Below are 17,212 nucleotides of genomic sequence, written 5' to 3'. Positions count from 1 at the left end.
GGCTTGCGTTTGATCAGCATGTAAAACATGTCATGGCAATCATTGAGAGTGCAGTCTTTAGAGGATCATGATGGGCAGATGTATTGTCCTCACAATCCGGATCTATAGATTTGGTTGTTAGATTCCAAGAATTAAAACTCATCTCTCCTATTCATATATCCTGCTTGTGCCCATTAGGAAAGTACAGTACGTTCTCTGTCTCATCTCGGTCCACTCAAGTCCATCAGGATATGAAACGTGCAACTCCCACTTTAGGTTTTATAAGTTAATGTTATGGGGACTATGGTTTTGATTTATTCGTGTTCTTTTGTATTTGTGGAGATGGACTTCTAACCTACAGATAGATGAATGGATGACAGAAAACAGTCTTTGACACCAGCAAGGAGCAGCTTGACTTTCTGCCATATTTTTCTCAGCTGATCCTCTGACCAAATGGAGAGTGTGGACTTCCATGGAATTTCTTTATTGTCTAACAACTCTGACACCAACACTGTGTTCCTGTCTCGGACTACTCATTCCATACTGGCCGTCATTATGGGGGTATTTTCAGCAGCTGGGATCATCCTCAATGTCCTGGTGATTGTGTTGATAGTGAGACATCGACCACTAAGGCAGCCGCTCAACTATGCTCTGGTTAATCTGGCAGTTTGTGACCTGGGCTGTGCTGTGATTGGAGGTTTACCAACAACAGTAAGAAATGCAACAGGATATGACAACCTGGGACATGTAGGTTGTGTTTTAGAGGGATTTGGTGTTGCTTTTTTTGGTGAGTTTGGACTTTGTTGTGCCATGATGGTGTTTAAGAGTCAGATCTTGATCTTCTTGATCTTCTTCTTCTTCTTTTTCTTCTTGATCTTCTTCTTCTTGATCTTCTTGATCTTCTTCTTGATCTTCTTCTTCTTCTTCTTGATCTTCTTCTTCTTGATCTTCTTCTTCTTTTTCTTCTTCTTCTTGATCTTCTTCTTCTTCTTCTTCTTCTTCTTCTTCTTCTTCTTCTTCTTCTTCTTCTTCTTCTTCTTCTGGCCATGTCCCACGCCAGATTGCCTCAGCTGCGAAAGCAGGCCAACAGTCCTAAAGATGGCGCGACAACAACTTCTAAATTTCAGATTTTCACAACAATTCAACCGCATGTGCGGCAGATTGGCACCTTTCACCAAATGTAGCCCCGATACAAATAAAACGTAACACCTAAACCTATTGCAAATGATGACGTCCATCACTCTCTTTCAACAGGTGCTGTACAACTTTTTAAACCTATCCTCTCCCACAGTTCTTGCGACACCAATGTTGCTCCAGCACATCTTAGGACTGTGTTCTACACAATCCACACAGATTTGGGATTCATCAAACATTGAGCCTACAGTGTGTCAAAATATTTGACTGTAAACAGCATTGTAAACATATACTTGTGAATTATTGCCAAATATATTTGCAATGTTTGAAAAAAAGTGGCAACATTTTGGAGTCATGGTAGATGATGTGTTGAAAATATCAAAATTCTATCACAAAAATATAATATTTTATAGCATTTTGAATTTCGCTCTCATGCGAACAATGGGAGTTGGAATTTTTGACATTTTTGAAAAACAACTATTGGGCTTTTTATTTTTTTTGTTGTAAAGTAAACAAAATGTATCTTTCTTTTCTTTTTCCAAACATTTTCTTTCACATCAGAGGAAAGTCTCTTTCAATATGAATACAAATCCGTGCATCCCCAGCCACCAAATTTATGGCATCATACAGTATTTGAATAAAGTAATCTATATTCCTCTAAGCCACACTCATGGCCCGGGGGCCAAATCCGGCCCTTTGGAGCATCCAATTCAACCCGCAGGATAAAATCAAAATGACAGAGAAAACATGAATCATTGTGTAAATGGAACACAACAGTATTTGCAGGGGCTCACAGTTTTCCCAGTGCGTATATTGCATGATGGCAGTCATTTCAAATGTTGAACAGTGAAAAAACTCAAAATTCTTTCAAAAACTTAACATAATATTTCCCTTAGTGAAATAGAAATTGGTCAAAAAAATCTAGGAAAATTAATGTGAAAATCCTGTTGGGACTGATATCACCTATTGCATAGATCATTTTGTATTTTAGGTATAAGTAGAAGTGCAAACTAGGGCACAATAATGTTGAAATTATGATTTGGCCCCTGAACTAAAATGAGTTTGACACCCCTGCTCTAAATGGATGGATGGATGGTATTCCTATAAAGCAGGTATCCTTGATTCTCTCTAGGAATTGCAAGTTTGTGTACAATCGGAGTCATTTCTGTTGAACGCTACATAGTGGTGTGCTATCCAATGGGTGGTGTTCTCTTCCAGACCAGGTATGGTGACAATCTTAAATACTGGTTCAGCAGTGAAACATGTACTTCATTCCACTCCAATGTCCTCAGGCACGCTGTTGCTGGAGTGGTGCTGTCCTGGGTGTGGTCCTTTGTCTGGAACATCCCACCTCTGTTTGGCTGGGGCAGCTACGAGTCAGAGGGCATCAAAACCTCCTGCGGTCCAAACTGGTCTGATCGTGAAGTTGGGAACATGTCCTACATTATCATTTACTTCCTCCTCTGCTTTGCCGTGCCCTTTGTTATCATTATGGTGTCCTACTCCCGACTTCTGTGGACCCTCCACCAGGTGAGGGGCTTGGGTTGCAATGGTGACCATACTGCCATGACTAGGGATGTAACGATTAATCGTAAGGCAGTTAAAAATCGATTCATATGTATCACGGTTGATATCAATTTTCTGAAAATTGAATCGCAGTACTTTTTTTAACCAGCAGCTATCCACAAGTGTAGGCGGCGGGCGGAGTCTGCTAATACTTTCTTTCTGGCCGCCTTCTACTCTTAAATATGTTAATAAATGATTCATTACCCCTTTAACACCGAAAGAATATCTGTAATATTACTTGAATATCTGTAAAAGTCACGTTTTTCTAGTAGCTCTGTCTGCTAGCATAGCATAGCTCTTCTTCACTGCAAGATATCTGCATGCCAACCGACCACTGTGTTACCAGCGCCTTCTGCTGGTCCAAACAAATATGACGTAATTTTTTTTTTTTTAAGTCCAATTGTTAAGGCACAAAATACATTTTCAGTTGCACTTTTAAAAAGAAAAAGAACTATTATGCAGTTTTGCATTGTTTATTAGAGAACCAGAATTTAAATGAATAGGCTTCATTTTCATTTGTATTATTCCTTTGTTTATTTCATTCAAGGTTTATTTTTAGTTAAATTGCATTGTTTTGAATAGTTTATCAAGGAATTCTTTTGACAATGAAAAATAAAAGGAAAATACTACCGTATTCGTGAATCGAATCGTATCGGGAGTTGAGTGAATCGTTACATCCCTAGCCACGACATTCAGCCTTTTTTTTTTAAACTTTGGTCTTTACAGGTGAACAAGCTGCAGATATCAGGGGAGAGAAGCGCCCATCGAGTAGAGGTGCTGGTGGCGCGCATGATCATGGTGATGGTGTTGGCCTTCCTGTTCACCTGGCTGCCATACGCCGCCATGGCCCTGGCTGTCATCATGGACTCCAGTTTGTATATTGACCCAGTCATTGCAACCATACCAGTTTACTTTGCAAAAAGTGGCCCTGTTTACAACCCAATTATTTACATTTTCATGAACAAACAAGTGACTCCCTTACCAAGTGCATTCCTACGATGAAAGAATAGAATATAACAGAACACACTTTTATTGGCATTGTACAGTGGAACGCAATGAAATTGGGTGCTCAGGTCAAAAATAGTGGGCAAAAATACAGGAGCTATTTACAGAACATAAAAATAAAACTTAAAGATCTTCAGATAAAGTATAAAATGTACAGTAAGACCTACTTACTGAAAAATAGATACTGTGCATATGATAAAAATGAAACTAAATGTAAAAAATTTAATTAAAAAGAAAAAAGGCACCTGTTCAAAAGATAATGGTAATATACATTTCTATAACAATTATCTATGAGTAATTGGCATATTTATTGTAATGAAGTTGATGATGTATATGTTGTAATTATATAATGCTTATTTATGCTGTTAATCGATTACATCAATGCATATTGTATATTAAATCCATGTAGGAATTAACAGTACAATTGTAATGAATTATAGGGCGATAAGAGGTGGAACTTAACTAGTTTATACTTCCTTCTGCTCCTTTGCAAGATGATCTTTCCTTTATTTCGTTTTTAATCTTTGTTGAAAATAAACAACTAAACTATCATTTTAAAACTGTTTCTGCACTTGTGTTTTTCCTAGTTCAGTGGCTTTGTGTGTCCCTCTGTCTTATTTGAATAGAACTCTTGGAATCCCACCTAAGATACACCTACAAAAGAGACATTTAACTTTGCTCTTCCACTGTTTTTTTTTTGAAGTAAATAACTGCTTCTTATCATGTCCAGCATAAACTCAAAAAGAGTTTCTATCCTCAACTCTGACACCATAAACATCTAAAAAAGTATATGCTTTGCTTTTCCTTTAGTGAACCTGCATAACCTTTGATGACCTGGAATTTATTATCTTTTTAGGGGCCAGCTTTTCGTTGTGGGGACCTGCTTATTTGTAAAGACCTGCATATTTTTCCTCTCCCCTAACATCTTTCCATAACCCTGTGACGTAATCCACGGGGTTATGGAAAAGTGGACATGAAAGGAGATAGGAGGGACTATTCAGACCCAGCATTGGATTACTCTGCACAACCCCTAAACCAGGGGTCACCAACACGACCATGCAAGGTGCCCTCTAGTCCAGCGGTTCTCAACTGGTCTCACCCTGGGACCCACATTTTGCCGTAGTCATTAAATCGTGAACCACTTTTTTTTTTTTTTTAATTCAACCAACCAAATGTAGTTTTTCAAAAATAGCTGTTGAAACACACACACACAATTGTTTTTTTTAAAAAACGTAAATCTATATATTTTCCTGTGCAACATACAAATTCACAGCATGCCTGTCAAAAAAAAGTGTCTTTCAAAATAAAAGACAAGTCCAATATGAGAGATATTAAGTATTTATTTATTTTTTTTTACCAGCTGTCCGCGACCCACCCAGTAAAGGTCCACGACCCACTTTTGGGTCCCGACCCACCAGTTGAGAATCACTGCTCTAGTCACCAATGAGCTCCATCTGAAGTCTGATTTACATTCCAGGATTCAAACTTACAAAGATACAGTAAATAGTAAAGATTTAAATACTGCTAATAAAGTTTTTGTATTAAGTTAACCATGTTTAAACAAATGTTTTTTTAAGCGTTGCAGAGATTTGGTGTATGGTCAGTGGTATGTTATATCTAATATAATATACTATCAAAACCGAAAGGTGGATTTTTGTAAAATATGACACAATTGTTCAATTTTACATGTTTCACGATTAGTTAAAAGTTGTTTGTTAGTGGCTAGTAAAATAGGAACATCTATGAAATGTAATGAAAATGAAACAATTGCACAAACTAGGAGAAATAAAGTTTTTCTTGTTGAAACCTCAACCCCAGCCCTTTGAACTTCACAGCATATATGAAGTAGCTCAGTTTCAGATAGGTTGGTGACCCCTGCCCTAAACTAAACCCGATAAAGCCCATTCGGGGAGAGATGGCCTTAAACGTTCATAAAATAAGTCTGTTATCAGTTTAGGAAATGAAATGTTGTTTCTAAAGTCATCATTAGAACATGGAGCAATGTTTTATGTGTTCAACCAGAATGAGGTCCTACTTTTTACTTTAATTGGTATTTTGATTTCAGTTGTTGATCCTCCACTCCAGTGCAAAATGTATCAAAAAAAGAAAAAAAAAAAAAAAATAATGGCACAAATAATGTAAACAATTCAAAAACATACAATATGATGGAGTTTCAAAAGACAAAATGAATGTAATCAATGTTTTTTAATTCTTTTATTGGGTGTACACACGCATACTTTTTTATCTTCGGTCTATCACACACAGTCATCACCACACTCACCAGCAGTATGGCTTTTACTGACTGAACAAATCAACTTTCTAATTAGTGTTTTATTCTTTGTTAAATTGTACTTTATTCCAGCCGTTTGGATCAAACAGTTAAACAGCAAAAAAAAAAAAAAATAGGCGAACTTAAAAAAAAAATGTCATTAGGTTTATCAAGTCTCACAGTAAAATCATTCACAGTCATTCTTCAACCTTTCTAAATAAACACAAAAGAAATGATACTCATCCTATCCCATGGCTTTTTATTGATTACAGATATATTGCTGTGAATTTTGATAAAGAAAAAAAAAATAAAGCAATAACATGAGTAGCTATCAAACCTGTACAAAACCTTATATACAGAGTGAGGAAACATCTATGTACATGCTACATACTGCCAGACTCCGGGGACGCGAGTAGTCATTCTATACAGCACGTACGTACATGGGATCAAATCAATAAGCATAACGCAGTTTCGAGAGAAAAAAAAAAAAAAAAAAAGCTGCAGCAATGACACAAAGTGGATAACTGACGATCCCCTAGCCATCACATACGTAGATACAGTACATGTTGACATGTTGACTGACTAAAACGTGAAACAGTTGTGTGCTTGGAGGACTGGCTTTTAGGTCTGTTGTTTCTGGCAGTCTGCACTGGTAAAAGCATGAAACAACAGTTTGTCCGAGCGCTTTACGTCCTACGTGTTCAGTGATGTTACAGCCCAGTTAGACGAGCTGACTGGTCCCAGTGCTGCAAGATAAACATCATGATCTTCTCATGTTTTTTTTAAGGTAATGCATCCAGGTGTGATTGTGATATTAGGTGTATTCATGTACCATGCAAGGCTAAAAGGTGGTATTTACTTTCCAGCAGCAGTTATTTTCACATACCCATTATATCATCCGTGTTTAATGTAGAATCATGCTTAGAGGAGATGACAAGAAAGGACAGTTTAAAGGTTGAGTAGCTACATAATGGTTAAACAAACAAAGCCTGACAGGATGATGCTGGGAAAAGTTCAGTGTATGTGTTGGTCATTGGATTTTCCGTTCAGAAAAGAAAATCGAAAAACTAAAGACAATTGTTAAAGGTACATTTCTTTATCAGGGTCAAGACGGGATGCATAAACATTTAAAAATTGGTTGATTTTCAATTTTTGTGTCTAAAACCTAAAAATAGAAATACCAGAGGACTGTTTTTCATAATAGTGAGAGTGGAAGTTGTTCTTTTCGAAATAAGAGCATATATATATATATATATATAAGGACACTGCTGTTATTCTGGCACCAAATATATGAATTATCTCTATATATTCCCTGCTGTTTAAAATGTCTTTGTAACCGTAACTTTGTAACTGCAAATATAAAGCACATATTGCATATATCAGTGTGTCAGATTAAACCATTTTTTGTGCAAAATCTCCTCACATGTCTGGCTGAAAAAACCCTTCCACTCCCAACTTGGTGCAATATATTTGCAGCAATTTATGCAGATGACGAGCCTTGTTTTGCCATTTCAAAAATGATTTAAAAGTACGGTTACAAAGACATTTTAAACAGAAGGGAAAATATAGAGATATTCATTTATATATATATATATATATATATATATATATATATATATATATATATATATATGCTCTTATTTTGAAAAGGACAACTTCCAGCATCACGTACTGAGTTTGTCACCGTACTGAGATTGTAAGACAATTGTAAGACAATCTCCGTACGCAACAGTCACATACTGGGATTGTCCCATGCTGGAACTGCCATGCACACATTGTCATACTGAGATTACAATGATATCTTAGCTGTAATTCACATTGATATTAAGAAGTGTAATAATGTATTTGAAATATTTCAGCAAGTTATTTGTCAGTGAAGTGCATTTTATGCCAAAAATTCACTTTGAACATTTACTTTGAAATTGATTGTACAATCTCAGCACAGCGGAAGTAGCAAAAATTCATTTTCCGGTAGCGCGCATGCTCCGATACAATCTCAGTACGTGACACCAGTCTCACAATAATGTTTCTGTCCTCTGGTATTTCTGTTTATTGGTTTTGAAATTAAAAATCAACCGATGTTTGTACGTCCCTTCTTGACCCTGGTAAAGAAATATGCCTTGAATTTCAATTCAATTTTTTCAATTTCAGTTTTTTTTCTTTTTAGATTTCCGCTTCTGAACGGAAAATTCAATGACCAAAACACACACTGACTGGAAAAATATTCCTTCATGTTAAACTAGTATTGCAAATGGTTTCAAGCCATGTTTATTCTTCTTTACCGTGGAAACGTACAATATCCCCTCAAACTCACAGCATCCATCTAACGATACTAGCAATAAGTCCTGAGCTCAAGGAATGTGCAACACGCCCCCAGCCAATCGCCCACTGTAAAGACTGGGAACGAGATCCTGCAATTATCATTGCTTCTGAAGGTAAAAGTCATAAAAACAAATGATCTTATATACAGAGTTAAAGATAAACACAAACAGTTGGGCGGGAGAAGGCGGTGTAGCGGAATGATCTAGTCAAGATCTGACGAGGTAAGAATCTGACGCAAAGAGGAAAGAAAATCCGACAACTGACGAATCAAGACAACTTCTTAACCAAGGGTTCTCAACTGGAGGTATGCAGACTGGCTTTTTGTGTGTTGTGGGGAATTGTATGGGAAAAATAATCCTGTGCTATTATCTTAAAAGAGTGCTGTTTATTCACTCTTTTAGCAGTAAGTGGCGATGTTATGGTACGTTGCTTTCTTAAAGCTCTAAGGTTTTCTGCTAAAAAAAATAAAAAGTACATCATTATTATTATTTTTTATTCAATAAATGTTTTTTTTTGTTTTTTTTTTTCCTTCTGTATTTGCTTTGAGTCACTACTGATGTCAGATGGGATGGTTGGTCAACCAGCTCAGACCAGTTGAGAACCAGTGTTCCAAATCAAGGATGTTGAAAGGCAGGCAGGTGAGAACCTGTGCACTTCCTGTACCTCTGTGTGATCTGTGTAGCATAACAAGAGTCTCTTGCAGTCTGGTGATCTTTACAGCATGTGAAAATGCGACAAATGTAAGCGTTGTTTACTACAGCTACCGTCGAGCACTGAGTATCTGTAACCTTCAGCGTAGGAAAGTGAACTAAAGACCAGCGCACCGCCAACATTTAGTGAGTTTTTTTTTTTTTTTTTGGTTTTTTGGTTCATCACATTCATTTGATTGGTCAATATTCTGGTTTCCACTAAAGTCTGAGTCACAGATGAGGTAAAGAAATGATGAAACCCTGACCTCTGCTGGATAAAAAGGTGCAACAGTTTATCACCGTAAACTCTAATCATCTGTGTGTGTGTGTGTGTGTGTTACAGTAAAATATGAAAAAAGGCAAAAAAAACAGGTTAGAGCAGATAGAGAGTTGTGTGTGCTATTTTTATTTAATCAGTTTAGCCAAGAGTGTAAAATTGACCATTTTTGGGGCGAATTGGTTTTGCAATAATGAATTTGTATTCAGACTGAGGTGAGCTCTTTATATACAGTTAATTCTATAAAAAAAAAAAAAAAAAACCTATTCCTTGCCTTTATGTCATGTCTGTTTCACCTACTTCTCCTTTATATCTCAGACAGAACAAGTTCGTGTCCGCTTAAATTTTAAATACTGCCCACTTGTGGACAGTAATAGCAGCAGCAGCAGCAGGAGGGAGAGTGTTCTCTCTTTCTCACTTTTCTTCCAGCATCACACTTTTTTCTCTATTTTTTCTGCCTTATTTCAGATGATATTTTCTAGATTTGTGTATTTGTAGATTTTATGGATTTTCCAGTTGGTTCTCTCTGTGTGTGTGTGTTTGGTGCGCTTGGTGAATGTACGTTGGACCGGGACAGCCCCACGTGTCGCCCTCCTCCTTGAGTCATAGCCCCCACCGGCATTAGAACAACACACTCTGCCTCCTGCTCTTCCCTTGACCTGATGGACAAGAGAGAGAAATAGAAGGAAAAAAAGGGAGAGATGAGAGTAATGTGTGATTTAGAGAGTGCAGAGCTGATGTCAGCACAACACACCACTGCAAAGATAGAAATGTGACTTTATGACAGCAAAAAGAAAAGACAAGAAAAGAAAAAAGAGAGGGAAGAAAAAGGCTGGAAAAAGAAATAAACTGGAGCCTGCAGCAAAAATAGTTTTATTGATAATTAACAGTCCCGAGATTGACTTTCTTTAGTGTGTGTTATCTTCTGATTTCTTTTAAATGGTAAATGTTTATTCGTGTTGTTTCTTCTTTCCAGAAATATAAAAATTAAAGCAGAACTAAGTAACTTGCGCTTAGCGCTCACCCTAAAGGTCCCTTAAGGTAATGTCACTGTCGTAAACACTCCGCACCCCCCTCCACCTGCCCCACCCCACAGCTACATGCACACCTTTGCTCTCCCAAAATGGTAGCAAACAATCACTGAAAAATCCTAATACAACAGTGACACTAAGGGTGCTTTCATACATATAGTCCCATGTGACCATGTGAACAGCATGAGGAAGAGACACGTTAATTAAATGAATGATGTGGGAGTAATACGGAAGGGGGTGTGGAAATGTGTGTAATGTGTTTGTTTGTGGGCTGACAAAGCGGCTCTGAAGATGGATGGATGGATGTTTGTGTGTGTGCTGCCTGATGGAGCGCTGGGTTGCGAATGTGTGTGCATGTCTGTTGCTGTGACGTGTGTGTTTGCTCTGTGTTGCTGCTGAGCTGTCACTGCATGGAGTTGCTCCGTTCCTCAGACAAAGGTCTTCTCTGAATTTTTTTGCTGGCTCCGCCATGATATAAGTTTGATGAAAGTGAATTTGTAGACAACCGTGTGCAGCCACGGTGCTGGTCATAATCTATAGTTTGTATTGGGCTGCCATAAAGCAGTACGTCTTGCCACCGGGTCGGAGGCAGGAAAGTTGCAAGTGCGGTTTTCTGGCCAGAGACAGCAGGGGGAGATGAAAGACCACCTATTACCCCATAAACACTTGTATTATCCTCACAGGGATTACGAGAAGGCTTTATCAAGGTGAAAAACTAACTTAGTTCTGCTTTAAGTCATTGAGCTGCTGGAGACCAACATTTTTTTTTTAATCAGACAAATCCATAGTGTAGGCCTCATAGATCAAAATATCAAAGATCATTTCCTAAAATAAAGATGTAAAAGGTTAAAAGTGCAGATCGCAAATTTGTTTTCCGTGCATTATATTGTGGAACTCGTGGTAAGAATGAAGATAAAACACCTCTACACATCCCACAATGCAATGCGCAAAAATGTCCTGAAAAGTTAGTGTTTACAGGGGAGATCAAAACAAACGTTTCAGTGGCAATTTCAACCATATACATTTCCCTAATCCTAATCTTTGGTTTTAAAAACATCCTAATCCGTGGTTTCCACATTCTCCCTAGCTTTATTTTGGCGGACACTCTGGTTCTATTCACTCCTTCCTCTACGCTAAATGTGTCAAACTCAAGGCCTGGGGGCCAAATCCAGCCCTTTAGAGCATCAAATCCAACTAATTCAGCTATAGATACGTTCAGCCCCTCCAAAATACAAAAAATCAATTAAAATCCACAATATTTGTGCAGCTCAGCTTTCCAGTTCTTATATCACATGACGGCAGTCATTTTTAATTGTAAATTGTTGAAAGAATCTTTACATTTTTCCAAAATCTGGCAAATTTTCCTCAAATTTTTGCATGAAATTACCCCAAATTCCCAAAGTCAAGGAAATTTAAGTGAAGTTCCTGCAGAGACTGATATACCTTAACATTCATAAATAATTCATACATGGAAATGCAAACCCATTAAGCTCAAACTGATCCATATTTGGCCCCTGAACTAAAATGAGTTTGACACCCCTGCTCTACGCTAACCCCAAACTGCTAAAGCAGAAGGTCAGCACATCTAAGCTTTATTATTGTTATTTTGCTCAACTTTATAAAGCAGGATGAGAGGGACATATTTTAAAACCTTGAGTGTTTTTTTTTGTAAAGATTTGCTTTAAGTGCAGGATTAAAGCTGCTTAGACTGGCCTTTGATACTCTGTGCTACCTGTGGGAACATACTGCGAGAATCTGCTCTCAGGCATGTAAAGTGGACACTGATGGTGGATAAAAGGGGACGTGAACACAAGCTGCGCACTACAGTCGAGGACAGTTTCTGTTTGAATCTGGCAAAAATGACAAATTAACTACAAAATAATAGCAAATTAAATCTCTATTTCACTATATGTTCAATGATGTTGCAATGTCTGCTGATCATGTACCATTATACTTTTGGTATTACATTTACCGTACCAATTTTCAAATCAAAACTCAAAACCCATCTCTAACAATCTGCATATTCTCTGTAATTCAATGTTTTGTCTTATTCCATATTTTCTCCTACATTTTTCTCTAATGTTTTGTTTTATATTGTATTGCACTCTTTTTTTATTATTTCATTTTTATTGTAAAGTGTCCTTGGGTGACCTGAAAGGCGCTTTTAAATCAAATGTATTATTAATATTATTATTTTTAGCACATATTTGGTTAGCTTCCAGCAATACTCCAGCAACTGCTATTTTTGCATGAGCTCATGTGGTAACTTTGTGTGTAATCTCATGTTCCTGATGCTAAACTTTGACTATTTTTTCAAAAAAAAAATGATGCAAAAAGGAAAAGAAAACACTCAGACTGGTCACAAAAAAAAAACAAAAAAAAAAACAGATAATAAAACCCACACAGCACCAAACCTTCACTTACAGAGTCAGAGAAAGGCTATATTTCTCGCTGAAGAAACCTGAACAGGACTGAAGATGAAAACAATTCAAATGACTCATTGTTTACTGGTCCCATGATTTTTCTTGTTAGGTTTACAACGTTGTTTTTTTCTCACTTTGATCACTGAAATAAACACTGGGAGTGGCTCGCTCCAAGAAAGAGAGGATTATGTCGGTGAAAGCCATTATGGTGTTTGTGGGTGTGGAGATTGAAACAAAAAGAACTCGTCGAAAAGGAAATGAAGGCAACAAACCCCCCCCCAAAAAAAAGAACAGAGGGAGAAAAGACGAGTGAAAAGGATCTTATATTGTTGTAGATCATTAAGGGAAGAGAAATGTGATGGTATGTTGGCAGCCATGAGGGACTTTTAAAAAGTAACAACAAAGACATGAAGTAAATTAAAGATGGAAACAGACGCAGTGAAAAGGGTTATTATTATTATTATTAGTATTTACCGGAACAGTAGGGGCCACTCAGCCAGTGGAAGTGGAGGAAAGATTGTGACTCTTAGCCCTGGGATTGGCTGCTTCTCTCTGGAAGTACTGCGAGGGGGCGGAGCCTAGCCTATTGGCCAGCACTTTTTTTTAAGAACAGGTTGAGGGAGAGGGAAAGTTGGGAATATCGAGGCGGTTTGGAGGAGTGGGATTTGGGTACAGTGGGGATTAGAGAAAGAGTTTGAGAGAAGATGAGCAAGTGCAGTTAAAGAGATCATGGAAAGATCAGGAGAGGAACGTTTGTCACAACACAACGAAGACAGCGACACACAAAGACTGTGATTGAAACAAAAACACTGAAGTAAACAGATAATATGCAGTTTTTAGCATCTATCATATGGAAACCACGTGGCAACAGGAGGTCCCGTCCTCATCAGGTTCCAGAGGGCTGTTGTTCTGCATGTTTCAGATAGTATTTGCTAAGATGAAGCTTGGTTGAAGTGGCTGTCTAGTTTTCCATTGGCAGAGCTTGTTAATGACACCATTAATAGACTAAGGACACATCAAAATCCTTCAAAAAAAGGCCCATAAGGACGAAGGGGTGGGGTGTATGAAACCTTGAATGGGCTGGGAATAGATTTATATGTTAATATGTAAAAGAGTGGAAATTGTTTGTGTTATGCTAACAGCAGAACCTTATTCTAGGATTAAAAAACAAATTCAAAATATTATTAACTTTGAGTAGTTTTTACACATACAGTGTAATGTCCACATTAGAGATTATTACTACATTTTCACAGGCGTTTATTTGGTTGACTGTCAGCAGTTTTACAACAAAATAACTAAAAATATTTCAATCAAATGGTAAATGGACTTGATTTATTAGTAATCGGGATATACGTTTCTTCCAAGTCTTTAAAGTGTGAATGATCAGGACCACTGATCCAGATAACTGGCAAAGAGGAGATGATAACACTGCTCAAAGTTGTATACATAAGGCTGACATAACCCTGTCATTATTATGACATGAAACCTGTCATTAGCATAAATAAGGTGTCATGAAGGCTGTCATTAAGTGTCGTTCGTAACCCTAACTCCTAACCCTAAAAACTCAAACATACTCGGGCCCACCGCTGTGTAGTAGTTTCATCAAAATCCTACACGTCCCACAATTCTTAGCGCTTCTCTGTAGTCCTTGTACTCTTGAGACGTGTCTTAAAGGTGTCGTCTGCCAGTCTCTCCTCTAAGCTTGTGTTGCTCTCTCCTGCTCTGTTTCACCAGGAGAGTGAAATACTAATCGGTGTTACATTTAATGCGGGTCGATACAATGGCGAGCAGTGTTTTGTGTGACACCAGGTACGCAGAGAAGTCAGCGCGGTAGTAAAATCTGAGCTTTGCATTTAATTGGCCTGACGGACTCTGCTTTGCCCTGATTGGAGGGTCTGTCACTTGGTACCAGCGACAACTGCTGGTTTCTAGCGGCATTGCATGAGATACAAGTATTAAAAAGTTACAGATCGAATTCGCCAAATGTGTTCCAAAAGTTCCGTGCACAGAGACAGCCAATAGAATGTTCCGGTTTGATGACCCACGCATACGGATGTTAATACAGACACACAGATTGGATTACACGCAGACAACTTTGTTTACAAATCCTAATTCTACACAAACAGATCAAAGTACAAACACACAGATTGTATTACGCACACGATACAATAACGGCCCAATATGTTTGAGCCTTTAATCCTACCTAACCTCACCAGATTCCTCCACCTAACCCAAAAAATGCCAACATAGCTCCAAAGTAGGGGTGGGGGGAAAAAAATCGATTCACGTAAGAATCGCAATTCTAATCAACCACGATTCTGAATCGATTCATAAACTTCAAATATATCTTTTTTTTTTACTTTGCAACATACAAGACAAAAGACAGGGACAAGCAACAATGTGATAACCCGACAGCATACACCCAGAGAACAATGGGATGAAGAGTTTATACATTTATATTAACAACAAAATAATGAAGAAGAAGAAGAAGAAAAAGACAAAGACGAAGAAGAAGAATTAAAAAGAAAATTCTACATTGACTCAGCAGGTAGCCCCAGCGCCCTAAGAGGCTGAGGGGCCCAATCCAGCAGACACGAGGGGGCCACGGTACCCCCCCCCCCCTCTTTTTCTCATGCCACCTTTTTTTTGTATACCTTGAACTTTTTTTTGTCGTCACTGAGAGTTCAGATTTACTTCTGGAAGAAAGGAGCAGCTGGCCTAAGCTTTTATTTAGGCAATTTTATTTATGCAAGTTATTTCTTGTACAGTAAATACATTTTTATTTGTTTAGCATGAATAAATGTTACTTTTGTGTCTTAAGTTTGCCTTTGGGTGATTACATCATTGGCATCAGTTTATTTAAAATTATCTTATACAAACTCTATTGTTTTTATGCCATGATTTGCCTTAACACACTATGCATTATATCAATTTTTGGACCGAGAATCAGTTAAAACGAGAATCGATTTTGAATGGAATCGTGACACTAAGAATCGGAATCGAATCGTGAGACACCCAAAGATTCACATCCCTACTCCAAAGGTGTCATCATTTAGCGAACCATACTTAATGACAGCCTTCATGGCACCTTTATTCATGCTAATGACAGATGATGACAGCGTAATGTCAGCCTTATGTATAAAACTTTAAGTAAAGAGAATTGGTGATTGGTGGAAGTTTGTGCTTTTAGTGCCCTTGTTTGAGGTATTTCTGTAATGTGGTTTAAGGATGAACCTGACCCAGAAGCTATGTGAGACACACAGAAGAACAGTAGACGACATAAAGACATAAACACTTGATTAGAAACAAGAGGAAGAGGCTGAGGAGGACAGGGAGCGAGCGAGCCTTATCCAGATTTTATCATTTCTCTATTCAGGAATAGATTTTTTCACATCAACCTGTTCTTCATTCCTGGAGCACTTACTTGATTCGGGAAAAACTGAGGATCTCTTCCCGGGATCTTTCTGCAGCTGAATGCCTTTTACAGAAAAGATGGACGCAGCTGTTTAAAAGAAAGTGAATTCATTAGTAAAACAGTGCTGGTTCTTCTCTATAAGTGTGCAAGTAAAACGCTTGTACTCACTGTCAGCCAGTGTTTGAACCTGTTCTCCGAAGCTCGAGAAGTACGAGTGCCTGAGAGCGTCTTCTGCTGAGACGCGTTTCTTTGCCTCAAACTAAAGACAGAAGATTTGACATGTGACTGTAACTTTCTTATGGTCAACTGGAAGCTGTTTTTTTTTTTTTTTTTTTTTACCTGTAAAAGCATTGAGAGCAAGTCATGGCCATCGTTGTCTATTCTGTATGCAAATAAAGAAAAAAAAGTGAGTGTGACTGACAGAGAGGAGAACCGAGGGCCAAGGAGGTCAAATGCTGACTTAAGCTGTAAAACAGACACATGTCAAAGGCAACAGTTTATAAAGGAAAATGCTAACTAAACCATTTTAGTGCATTTCACGCAACCAAGAGATAGTCTAAAAAAAAAAAAACTGTCATTCAAGGGGTGTAGAATACATAAACAGGGTCATGTCAAAAAAAATATATATATATATACAATAAAAAGCTAGCATTAAAAAAAGAAATATGTATATATATATATTATTATTTTATTTACAAAACTACTTTAATGTACAAATACATCTTCATGGAGGAGAAGCTGTAGTTAAATATTGGTGCAAACTGAATGAAAAAATGTTTAATTCCTCCAAAAATGCAACATTAAAAGTTGTTGTTTTTTTTAAACCCATTGAATGTTTAAAAAAAAAGAAAAAAGCTTTAACTCTTTCTTTAATACCTTGAAAAAGACAATATATATAAATCAATAAATAAAATAAATGTGAACATGCCTGTGCCTGGGAGATCTGTATTTATCAATAGGTGCACAATCATAAAAATATCACCTTTGGGATAATAGAAAAGATTCTGGGCTCGCTGCTTAAACAAAGAAACAAACATTCCGCTAGTTTAATTACTGTTATTTTGGTTATGATGTACACTACTACATTGTGTTATCTTAGCAA

At 37.5% G+C, this 17,212-nt stretch overlaps 3 protein-coding genes across 7 annotated transcripts in view; 2 read left to right on the top strand and 1 right to left on the bottom strand.

Annotated features, from left to right (window-relative positions):
* Positions 1-17,212, top strand: part of LOC114467603 (DNA topoisomerase 1) — a 703,770-nt gene that overhangs the window by 293,884 nt on the left and 392,674 nt on the right. The window lies entirely within an intron of this gene.
* On the top strand, positions 433-3,681 carry LOC114466632 (parapinopsin-like). The gene is made up of 4 exons (XM_028452223.1): positions 433-766; positions 2,246-2,336; positions 2,406-2,643; positions 3,406-3,681. Exons 1-4 carry the CDS (start codon positions 433-435, stop codon positions 3,679-3,681), a joined length of 939 nt encoding a protein of 312 aa, XP_028308024.1.
* The window catches only part of LOC114467614 (cyclin-dependent kinase 17-like), a 68,505-nt gene continuing 60,011 nt past the window's right edge, over positions 8,719-17,212 (bottom strand). For 3 of the 5 annotated variants that reach the window (XM_028454050.1, XM_028454054.1, XM_028454053.1), the window contains 5 exons: positions 16,450-16,492; positions 16,279-16,369; positions 16,120-16,197; positions 13,170-13,291; positions 8,719-9,900 (listed from right to left, as the gene is read on the bottom strand). In XM_028454050.1, the coding sequence (XP_028309851.1) occupies positions 13,188-13,291; positions 16,120-16,197; positions 16,279-16,369; positions 16,450-16,492 (316 nt within the window). In that variant the 3' untranslated portion in view covers positions 8,719-9,900; positions 13,170-13,187. The remainder of the gene's footprint in view (positions 9,901-13,169; positions 13,292-16,119; positions 16,198-16,278; positions 16,370-16,449; positions 16,493-17,212) is intronic. The other 2 variants (XM_028454052.1, XM_028454055.1) reach the window with 1 other exon arrangement.

This window comes from Gouania willdenowi, chromosome 7 (assembly GCF_900634775.1).
Source record: "Gouania willdenowi chromosome 7, fGouWil2.1, whole genome shotgun sequence".
Lineage (NCBI taxonomy): Eukaryota > Metazoa > Chordata > Actinopteri > Blenniiformes > Gobiesocidae > Gouania > Gouania willdenowi.
This window is presented reverse-complemented; position numbering and strand designations above follow the sequence as displayed.